A 12072-nucleotide genomic window follows, 5' to 3' on the forward strand; every position below is an offset into this window, starting at 1 on the left:
CAGGGCCAACTCCCTGAATCTGCTCATCTGTGCTCGTGAAAGGGCATCCGCCACTGCATTGAGTTCTACATTCCCCTCCAACTGCAATTTAACCAATTGGTGCATTATTCTCAGTATGTCTGGGCACCTGGCTGAGCCTCTATTGATTGCTTGGACCACCCCTTTGTTGTCTGACCACAGCGTCAGCTTCATATTCCTCAATTCCTGCTTCCAGACTGTTAGGGCTAAAACAATAGGGAACAGTTCAAGAAATGTGATTTTGTTGGTGATGCCCTGTTTGTGCCATCTGCTGGGCCATTGGCCTGCGCACCATTTGTTGCCCAGGATTGCCCCAAAACCTGCGCTTCCCGCTGCGTCCGTGAACATGGCTATCTGTCTGGCTGTCACCCATCCTTCTCTCCAGATCAAGACCCCATTAAAATCTGCCAGGAATGTGTTCTACATTAGGCGATCCCACTTGACCCCTACCCCCCAGCCTGACGTGGTGATGTTTGTGGGTGAGCCCTGCTGTTAGCTGCGTTAAACCCCTGGCAAAAACACTGCCCACAGGGATGACCCTGGCTGCAAAATCAACCGCTGGAGGCAGCGGAGCGTTGCCTTTTTGCATCCGCAGAGGCCCCATATCTCCTCCCTGAGCTCCCACACTTCTTCTCCGGGTAGTCTGGATGTTCCTGCTAGTCTAGTTCTAGTCCCAGGAATTAGATTTTTGTCGCAGGACCTACTGTCATTTCTGCTGCCAGTGGTATCCCTAGTTCCCCTGCTAACATTTGGAATGCCACCACGGTGTCACCGCACTCTGCAGACTCAGAGGGGCCTGTGAACAGAAAGTCATCTAGGTAGTGGAGTTCAGCCCCCGTAAGATGCCTGTCATGCAGGGCCCTTTCCAGAAAGGTGCTAAATTGTTCTAAGTACGCGCAGGATACCGTACACCCCCATGGGCATAGCTTTATCAATGTGTAGGGCCCCTTCCCACTAGAACCCCAAAAGGTGGAAGCTTGAAGGATGCACTGAAAGGAGGTGGAAAGCTGATTATATGTCTGCTTTCGCCATGAGGGCCCCTTGGCCTGTAGACCTAAGTTGATGGCGTCGCTGACAGTAGCGTAACCTGCGGAGCAAGCTTCCACATTGATTCCGTCATTTACTGGCGTCACCTCAGGAAATGAGAGGTGGTGAATTAGTCGGAACTGTCCTGGTTCTTTCTTGAGAAATACCCCTAGGGGAGAGATAACCAACCCCTTCTGTATCAGAGGAGGCAGGGGACCCTCTATCTTACCTAAGGATGTCGCTTTTTCTAGCTTTTTTCGGACTACCTCTGGGTTTTGTAGAGTTGTTTTAAAGTTTTTTGCACCACCCGGTGGGAGTGGCCCCTCAAATGCTATAAAAAAAACCTTCCTCAAAACCTTGCACTAGTACCGTGGCATCTGTCTTGTTGTGATATTTGTTGGCTAGCTTACGGAGTTATTGAGTGTTGATGAGGGACCTGAGTAACCTGTAGTTGTGTACTCCCTTTGACCCCCCACTCCTTCCTTGACTAAATCACTGCTTTCTTTTCTTCTCTATCTTGTACACTTTGTGCTATTTCTTGCGTCTGCACCCTGCTGCTGGGTGTCCTCCCCCACACGCAGAGAATATGTGCTGGAATTTGCATGAAGCTCCCAAGTGCAATCATATTTCCAGCATATTGCTGCTGGCCCGCTGGAGGGTGGGGGTTGCCATGTGTTAAATGCTTTGAGCGTATGAAATGACTTGGCCTTCCCTTTGTAAAAGGAACCCCGAAATGGCTGCTCGCTCTTCCCTGCCCATATCTTGACCTCTTTAGCTCCAATCATTTTGTGTGTAAAACCAGGCAGGCCTTCCTCATTCCATTCCCTTTCCGGGTGTGTCTGCATCTTTATTCGGAAACCTTTGTCGTATTCTAACCATGCATCCCCAGGGAATTACCTCTGTGCCCCATGGATGTTGGCCTCGTATAACCATAGGTCGGCCACGCAGCATGGGTACTTCTCAACAATTATGCACGCCATTACTCTAAATGCATCAAGCCAGTTATCAACATTTCTTTCTTTCCTTTCCCTTCCATCCTCGTCTTTTTTGTCACACACTGTCAGGTTCCGGCCATCTAATTGGATCTCAACAGTGAGAAAATGTCAATAAATTCCTTTCTCCATATCCTTTCCTTTACTGTCAGAAAGATAGGGCTCGCTAGCCCTGTGGCCCTTATGGTCATAGATTCTGGGCCAGGTGAAGGCCTAGTGTAAGCTTCTGGAGCCAAGGCTGTTGTAGCTGGGTTACCTGCTGTGCTTGCACTGCCCCATGCTGCTATGGGGACCCTAGTTACCCCTGTATCTTCTGCGCGACCTGTCCCCACAAACGCTCCTGTTGTGTGCAGCCTCGGTCTATCAAATGCCAAGGTAAGCTGGATACTTCACCCTGTGTTTAAGATCCCGCTGTCCCCAACGCCTGTGCGCCAAGCCCCCTACGCAACAGTGGTGCCGTTGATTGTAAGCATTCCTGCACTATGGTACCAATATGCTCACCCCTGTTGCTGCATCGCTGGTCCCACTGTTAGGTCCTGCCGTCGCTGGGTTTGCAACAGGCAGCAGGTCATTCCTCTGGCATCATTTCTTGAGTGCCACTGTCCGTGGTGGTTTTACTGCCCTCCGTCTCCTCCTGGTTGCTGGCATGCTGGCATTTTCAAGCAGCTGGTTGCTTGCCCCTTCTCCTGTGTCTTGGGCCAAGTGTGACTGCAGCCATCTCGTCCCGTGGACCTCTGATGCACCCCAAATTTGTTGCAGCAAATCCCCTAGGTCCTCTGTTTGCGCGTTTCTGCCTTGGCCCTCCATCGCGTGTTCCTCCATGTGGGGTGCTGCCACCCTCCTTATGCACCAAGCCTACCAAATTTAGAATCTGTCTGGGTCTATGTACCAACACTCCTGCTCGTTCTACTTAGCGGGGTGCTGCCATTGTTCCTTTTATGCCTCCCCACGTTCTGTGTGACCTGGTAGTATTTGCTGGGGCCTGCACACTGTTAGTGCTTCTCTAGCTCGTGGCCCCACCCAAAGGTTTTTTGCTGTTTAGTCTTGCAGCAGATTTATATAACAACTTTTCATTCTGCGAAATCAAGTGATTGGTCCAGAATCAAAGGATGTTGCACTTCTGAGACTCAAACCGGGATTCCCAGTTCTCGAGTCGGCAGCTCTGGCAGCTCGTTTTAGTTTGTTTGCAGAGTAGCTGTGAATGCTGCAGCACCTGCCCCGCACGTCTCCTGCTCCTCTCAAGTGTATTAAAGGGCACTAATTTCAAGGAGCGCGAGCGTCGCACCACTGAGCGTTGATTGTGCCCCTTTTGTTTTGAACTCAACTGATGTGCCTGACCGCAGGCGTGGTCCGGACCTTTGCAGCTGCTCCTTAGTTGTTGAGGTATTACCTTCTGGCGCTGCACGAGCTAACTTCGAGAACCTCAAGAATGTGAAACCCCACTTGATCAGTGAGGGTAGTAAATTCAGCTGCTCAGAAACTCCAATGCAAACAACCCAATGTCGCAAAAGTATTGATCCACTCGGCTATCCTGGGACCCCACAAACCACCTCCCAGCTGTGCTTGATCCTCGGAATGCCGATCGCGAGTCCCGCAGGGCTTACAGCTTCACTCTGCAGCTGGGGGACAACGTTGTAGGAGGGAGGGGGGAACGCGAGAAGAAAAATACCTGCTGCTCTGCTCTGGACCTCCACCACTCACGGGACGCAACGCCGCCAGGGAGGAACGCGCCGCAACACTTCCTGCATCAGCAACGCTGCATACCTTCGTCTCCTCAGCGTGTTTGGGTGGTTTCTCTAGAGCGCACCAGCGAGCTCCCGGGTGGGGAACCAGAAAGTACTTAAGGATCCCAGGGGCCCGAGTCGCACCTGCCAGTAATTCGCACGTAGCAAGGAAACTGCACACCGGGCCGATCCTCCGCGAGCGTTGAGCAGCAAGGAGGGGGCCCGACCCCAGGCTCTGGAGGAGTAGCATAAAGCTGAGTTCGATGCCAGCACAACTGCAGCGGAGCATTGTAATCCATCAGAGTGGAAAAACCTGTCCTCCAAGTCGGTCAGTGTTACTCTTGGAGCTTCAAAATCAAATTGGTCCCACGAAGAGCTTCGCCTCGCCAGGTAACAAAATTGCCGGTTTGCGCTGTTCCCCTGCTCCATGATGATAGGAGCTACCTGGGGTGTGCGGCAACTTATATCCCCCTACTTTCCCGCCTTGCCGGCTGTGTCCACCGATTGGGTGGGTTTGTACCTCACCAGACTCCCCCATTGGTCAGGGGGCCTGGTGCCTCTCTGGTACCCATGGGGGGCGGTGCGGGGCTACACAGTTCCATTTCTATGTTTATAAAAAAATTAAGTTTGGAAAAAAAATGTATACTGTTTTTGGTTGTTTTCTTAAATGCTGTCAGACTCTTTCTTGTTCTTATTACTGTTATTTGATGATGTCCACCATTGTGTTAAATTTTGGAGCACTTATCGCGGGAAACTGGTGATGTTTGCAGTTTACACCAACTTCTGAATAGTGTGTTAGATTTATCTCAACTTTACTTGCATTAAAGTGCTGATAATGAAATGCAGACTATCCGTTCCCATGCAAAAAGACACGAGGTGCACCTTTGCGATTTATTCTAAATACTAAAATCCTGTATTGAATTACACTGAGGTAGTGGCTGCACTTACAGTGTACACACAAAATCAATGAAGAAATCTCATTGTATTTATATTGATTGGGAATAATGCATCAGGTGTTGGATCTTGACAGGATACACTGCCCAGTTCGTATATTGTTCTGCACACAAAAAAAATCACATCACAACTTTCAAAACAACTGCAATGCGAAACAAATTTCGGCGATTAGCCATGTTAGCACCAGGGATTTTACACCTGCTTTTTGCTGGTGTTAAGCATGAGGACTACCTGCAGCATGAAAGGGAACACAGCCAAGAGCCACACCAGGACACCCACAGGTGCCATAGAGTCAATGAGCATGATATAGGGATACCCATGAGGGACACAAGACTTATTGCAACAACCCAAAGTCCGCCAACGCCCCCCAAACCCGCATCTGAGCAAGTGTGTCTTTGTGGTCATTGTGTTAGCATGATAGACACGGGCCCTGCAACATCTCAGTGTGCTGTCTTCAGCAGACGTTACTATGTCACCTCAGCATTGGCAGTGACCCTGGACATGTAGCTACGCACGCATCCTCCTGTATGCACAACCGGCGTGTGCTGGTCCGGCGTACACAGGTCAGCGCAGGGGTGTGCCTATCCGGCAAGGGGAACTGGATGTCTCAGACATGTCCATGTGCAGGAAGTGCGGTAAGTGTGTCTCTATGTTCTGGTGTGGCCTGCCACAAGGGCCGCAGCAGTCGATGTTGTAAAGTGGCATGCACCACCTTCATTTGGCACTGTCATGGTGCAGTTAGAATGGTGGTAGTAAGAGGATCTAAGGAGGCGGCCATAGGGTGTGGGGGCACTAAAAAGGATTGTCGCACTGGGCGCCACCAGCGCTAAAGCCAGCCCTGTCTGCTCACATGTCCCAAAACAACAGTGGACATGACTGCATTGGCGTTTAATTATGACCGAGGCGCTGACAACCAATGCTCCTTGACACTGACGTGTGTTGGTGATGGACTACCCCGAGGTGAACATTGACATTTTCCTACGTTCCTTATTCAGGCATGGTGCTGCATTTGTAAGAGAATCAGAGGAGGCTGTCATAGGGTGGGGGGTGCCAAAAATGATTGTCGCACCGGGCGCCACCAGCGCTAAAGCCGGCTTCGACTGGGGATTAGAACATGTGCCGCTTCAGTAAAGGAATGCTTCAACACCATGGACATGCAGTTGACCTAGGGTCTGACAACTTTATAACAATAACACAGAATAAGTTGGGTACATTGTGTGAGGAGTCAAAGCCTCCTGTTTAATGGACTAAATTATCATGTTTTGTTATGGTCTCTGATCTCTGAAGTTATGCTGCCTTTAGATAACATTATAAGCCTCTCTTGCACTTTTATTTGTTCTATTTGTTCTAGCTTTAGCGGCCATTTGACAAAATCTTATATCTCTCCCTACAGTAGGAGCTAATAGTGTGAAATCATGGACCCGCTAATAATTTACTATAGGTATTGTATCATGCATAGTTTGCACTATGATTGTTATTAACGCTCCTACGGCCAGATGTAGGTAATTCTATTTTACCGACTCATAAATACCGAATTTTACCGATTCGGTATTTATGAATCGGTAAAATAGAACTACCGAGATGTAGGTAAATCCAGATGTTGATTTACCGAATCGGTAAAAATCGGTATTTACCGATTCGGTAAATACCGACCGGTAATGCCCATTCATTCCTATGGGCTTTGAAGCCCATAGGAATGAATGGGCATTACCGGTCGGTATTTACCGAATCGGTAAATACCGAATTTCACAAGGGTGCAGGGGGTGTCACTTTGACACCCTCTAGCACCCCCAAAACAGGTTCGGGTGCCATGTGGCAGGCATACCTGCCCTAAGGGCAGGTCTGCCTGTCATATGCCACAGGTGTGCATGCACACATGTGCATGCACACCGGAATCGGTATTTTACCATCAAATAGAATTTGATGGTAAAATACCGATTCTGTAATGCTTGTGGGACTCAGAAGAGTCCCACCTACATATCAATTTTACCGAATCTGTAAAAATACCGATCGGTAAATTTACCGACCGGTATATTTACCGATTCGGTAAAATTACCGAAAATGCCTGTTTCCTTCCCCCTACATCTCGAATTCCATTTACCGGTCGGTAACGGCCGAATTCGGCCGTTACCGACCGGTAAATGCCTACCTACACCTGGCCCCTAATGCCTCTGATATTATAATGGTTTTGAATAACTACACAATAAATTATTAATATTAGTATTAGATTGCTTGAGGAATCTTGACATTATATGGAGGAGCCGGAAACCCTTACGAGAGAACATCTTTCTTTGCACTTCTCAAAGCCATTTATCAATGCATTTTCCTCACCTGAAAGGTTATTTTCTATCTAAAGAATAAGCAGTCTTTGTCAGGAGGAAATCATCTCAAGTGAGCAAAAGGTAGCCCTATTTTCTTTCATTTGGCCCCAAAATTGCACAGAAATGTGTCATTAAACCAAACTATTGAATGTATTCAACTCTCTCATTTCTTGGCTGTGAACCCAATTTAATAAAACTATTTCACAGACCAGTCAGGTGTACACCAGCTTGTGAGTCACATATAAATATCTGCATAATTTGGAGGCAGAATCCCTTGCTCATCTGCTGGTAAAATGGTGTACCCTGGAATTTTCCCCATCTTTGCAGTGGCCTGAGGTGCTCCACTGGGACCCGAGATCATCCAATAAAGTCCCATTGTGGTTGCACATACATAGAGTTGCAGCTTTGTATGTGAATCGGAATACCCATGGATTGGATGAGTTTGGCAGAGGCCAAAGGACCCGCACAGCATTTTGACCTGTGTAATAGCTTCCCTCTCGACTTGCCAAAGGTTCTATATTCCCTTTCTGGCCTCCTGACATGTAGCACCTTCTCATGAATCACATTTTGTTGACCAACCTAGGTTTATGCTAGTGTGTGGCAGGCCCTCACAGAAACATTTGGGGATACTAATTGGTCAGACATTTTCAAAGGACATAATGATATATGCGGCAGACAAAAGGGGCTTTACCTTTTTGCTCTAGTCATTAAAATGATCAGTTCTCACAGAGCCACAGAATATCACAGATGGAGACCACATGATCCCTTGGGTGGAGTGGCCTCTGTGATTTTCTGCTTCGCAATTTCGTGTTAAGGGAAACACCATCAAAACGGTTAGTTCCCTTCAAGATGAAATATGTTTGTTGGATAGCCGCCATCAGTTTTGACGGTCGCTCACCAAACTTTTAAAATAGTTTTTGTTTTTCAAAAACAAAGTAGGAGTTTGTTATTGAAAAACAAAAAACAAATGATTTGCTACCACGCTACTAGTCACCACTATGCATTTCTGGGTGGTGACCGACAAGCGGAGACCACCACTCTAAATATAGTCGGCGGTGTGATGGCTTTACTCAATTGACACTTGCTCCATTGGGTCTTCGGGGGTAGCTTCCCGTTGACAGAGCCAACGCGGCTCTCTTGACAGAAAGCTGATGGTCCAACTGTCTCTAAATAAGGCAGGTGGAGCCTTAGATTGGTGGACCGTGTAATCCATCGCATTTGCAATTAAGTACCCTATCCACCACCCTCTATATCAACTGCTAAGTTTCTGTGTGGGTGTCTTTGTTACGGAAATGGGTGAAAAGCAATACAAATGGGTGTGGTGATTTACAATCCATTGTAAAGGCCTGCAGCCACTGCTCAAATTATAATATGTTGTTCAAGTGGCTGCACAATTCTTTGTACGTTTGCACCTAAAGATAGTTCAGTGCTCTTCAAAAGTTATTAGTATAATATAACAACAAAATAAGCCCCTAAGGGCCTCCTTATGAACCCTATGGCAATCCTGATTATTCGGATAATGGAGGGTACCGCAGGCATAGGGATTACAACGTCTGTTTTAACTCTGTGGTTTGACAAAATTTCACCCAGACATGTCACTTGCAGGCAAAGTATCAAGTTGAACAAAAACAAAAAACAGGCTAAACATGCGGAAATTGGTGTTGCAAATACTGAATCTTGCATGTTATTCACAAAAACCCCATAATCAGGAGTATGTCTGCCCCCCAAATTACCAAAGACCCCGATATTAGTAATTCCAGATAGAAAACCACCCAACTCATATTGGGGTATGTAGATGAGAAGCAAAATGAACATTGATATGTGATTATCACCCCCCCCCCCCCCAACGCCATTAACCTCATACACATTATAAGCACCGGAATAGTGGGACATCAAATTAACATTAACAATGAAATTGTTCTAAAATTAACACCTTTCAGAATGGATTATTTGCATGTTTGCGTCTACTTACCAGTGTGTCAGCGTCCATGAAGACACATTTACTGTACTGAGTTAGAGTCCAACAGTGAAGCTTGGTGAAAGTTACTCCAAGCTCTGGGCGCTTCATCAGAGCCAGGTTTACTGTGTCAGCACTGTCCAATACGTTCACCTCTACTACTTCATCGTATACACTGCTGAGAACTGAGAGAGCGCAAACTGATATAAATATATGAGTACATCACACTTACCTATAGAGAGCATAATTCATGAAGAGAAATGCCATGAGTGCTAATAGTATATGAAATTATATTCTAAATGTATAGCTAATATAGAGATTTAAGTAGAAGTGGAACTAATACAGAAATGTGTGACATTATATGATTTTATTAGACGTGATTATTTTGAATCTATGTCGTGTAGCTGTTAACATAAGATGGTCTGTGGTAAAACGCAGAACGTGGTAGGCCTCAGGGCCAGAGCTGGAGCTAAAAGGGAAGGTGTTTCTTTTCACGACACAGATTGTTTAACGTTTTTGGTCATTGCATTAATGGGCCATGATTTAGAGTAATGTTTTCTAAATAATAGAATAAGAGTTTTAACATGCTTTAATTAAATGAAGAAATTGAATGCTATAATCATAATGTGAAATATTGTAGGCCTGAAATGTTTTAGCATTGATTTACACGTACATGTCTGGGCTGAGAAATGTTGCAAGCCTTTTTAGAAGTCTATGAGAGTTGGGTTCTTGGCGGCAGATATCTGTCTGCAACAGGAAAGGGGGGATCCAATTATAAGTGAATGAATAGAGGTCTGTTCAGTAGACGGCCCAGACATGGAGGAGGGTTCTGGAATGTTTAAGGGGTATCAGCGGGCCGGAGAAGAGACTGAGAAGCAAGGTCAACTCTAACGTCTGAGGCCCAATACAAAGCATCATGGAAAAAGCCTGAAGTTGCACCATGTGAGAGGCGTTTCGCAAGGGGCGTCTCAAATGTTGTTGACTTTTTGTATTAGGGACAGCACCCCTGGGTGGAGTTAGAGCAGAGACCTGAGGACCCTTTAGAGAGCGGATGGGTAGGCAGTGAGGGGTCATGACTGGAGAACTTTAGGTTTTCACCAAGAGACTTAGAGTGGGTGACTTCCCTTGGGGGTCATTCATTGCTGACACCTTTGTTAGGTTGGGATTTGGTTAAGTAGGGATACCATCTAGAACAGGGTAGGGACGCCTAACCTGTGTTTGTTTTCCTCCAACCTAAATGAAGGAGAGATATGCGTCTATGCTGATAGCTTTGCTATTTTTAGAACTTGTGTTAGTGATTTCTGTTGCTCGTCTGAGGGCTTTTCGAGAGCACATGTATGTAATTGGACCTGTGTATCTCGTGAATCTCATTCTGAGATGCTTGTATTTGCAGCTCATTATATCTTTACAATAAACTTTTGAAACCTAGAAGTTGTCCGTGATCTTTGAGAGTAGAGTCCTTTCTTGGGTGAACTAATTTGCAGATAGGTGTACTGTTTCCTTCCAAGACAGGCAATAAAGGTTCAGTCGACCAGATCGAGGTTTGGATCAATAGATATAAGGTATCGATCAAAATCTCGCCCTTTCAGTTGGTAGCTATAGAGGATGGTTGCCTTCTTGAGGACGGTGACCTAGGCCAGGTTAGCTTACCCCAAGGCCCCTAGAAATCGATGATCGGAAGAACAGCCCGCAGATGAAGATCCGGATGACGTGAGACAGAAAAAGCAGCAGTATCGGTCGAGAGTGAGTATAAAGGGTTATGCGTGTTAGATTGCGGTGTTTTTGTATTGTATCTATGTTGTAATGTCTGGCGGAGTTGAATGTCTGTAGAGTGACTGTGGAACAGGTTGTGAGCGCGCGCAACCGGTGGAAATCTTAAGTTCAAGGAGAGCTTAAGTGGTTCGGGTGTATCGGACACCCAGAGTAATTGTCAACTAGTGTGAAGGGGGTCATGAGGTACCATTGATCACCCGAGAGACCGAGATAGGGGGAACGTAAGAGTGAGTGCGTGAGTAACGGACGCTGGTCGGAAGTTACTGTGTGTGTAAGTAACCTATCAGAGAGACGATAGACATCTCGTCAGTTGTGTTGACAATTACAGATAGACTGTGGACGTACAGTCGAGAGAAGTGACCGCTTGGTCGGAAGTAGTCATTTTTCAGTGTATGAATGGGACGCATGCATAACCGGGAGACGAGTTGAGAAAGGAGGGGTGCTGCTGCGAAGCGGAGAAAAGAGACGTCAGGTGGTGTCGCGCAGTGATTGGCTGACAGGAGAAAGACCGCGCTGTGATAGGCCAAGCTAGCAAAGCCGCGACAGGATTGGTGGATTGTCATCAGGAAGTAAACAGAGTAGCGAGGCTGGAGTTTGTGCGCATAATTATGAAGTGTTTTAAATGGTTGAAAGCGCTGTTTAAGAAAGAGAGGCGAGGATCGTATGAAGGGGAAGAAGCCCCGCCGGAGGGTACGCCAGCTCGTTATATGGCAGTAAATGTTGGGTTGCATACGATCCTTTGGATATCAGAGTGGAGTAAGATTACTGAAGGAAATGAGGAACTGACGTTCCCGAAGTACGGGACGTTCAGATTAGAGGTGTTACATCGATTGAAATCAGTCATGACCTCAAAGAGACCCTTGCCTAGACCAACCCAGTTTGAAGCTCTTGAAGCATGGATTAGGGCAGCGCATGAAAAGAATATGAACAGACGACAAGAAAGGGTGAAACGCTCGGTAAGGGCAGTACAGGATGCCAGGTGGGATACGGATGCTAAAAGATGGAGAGTGCATAATTTGGAAATAAATAAACTGTACCCAGTGTTAGAGGCGCCAGTAAATAAAAGCCCCCTAGAAGAAGATGATGAGAGCGAAACAGAGGACAGCTTGATAAACAGATTACTGACAGACAGGCCACCCCCGTATAATAGAGCAGGGGGAGAGGTCGAGAATACTGAAGGAGAAAAGGGGGGCAATGCAGGAGAGCATAGACCGCTTCCCAGTTCAGAGTGGGATCCTGAGCCAAAGAAAGAGTTGCTCCAGCCTAGTCAGGTGCAACAGGTAGTCGGTAGGTTTGTGGTACAAAGA

The 12072-nt window shown here is 46.8% G+C and overlaps 1 protein-coding gene across 1 annotated transcript in view; it reads right to left on the reverse strand.

The window, feature by feature from the left end:
• Nucleotides 1-12072, reverse strand: part of GYG2 (glycogenin 2) — a 251993-nt gene that overhangs the window by 97288 nt on the left and 142633 nt on the right. The window contains exon 5 of the mRNA XM_078657607.1: nucleotides 9008-9177. Within this exon, the coding sequence (XP_078513733.1) occupies nucleotides 9008-9177 (170 nt within the window). The remainder of the gene's footprint in view (nucleotides 1-9007; nucleotides 9178-12072) is intronic.

This window comes from Lissotriton helveticus, chromosome 8 (assembly GCF_964261635.1).
Source record: "Lissotriton helveticus chromosome 8, aLisHel1.1, whole genome shotgun sequence".
Classification (NCBI taxonomy): Eukaryota; Metazoa; Chordata; class Amphibia; order Caudata; family Salamandridae; genus Lissotriton; species Lissotriton helveticus.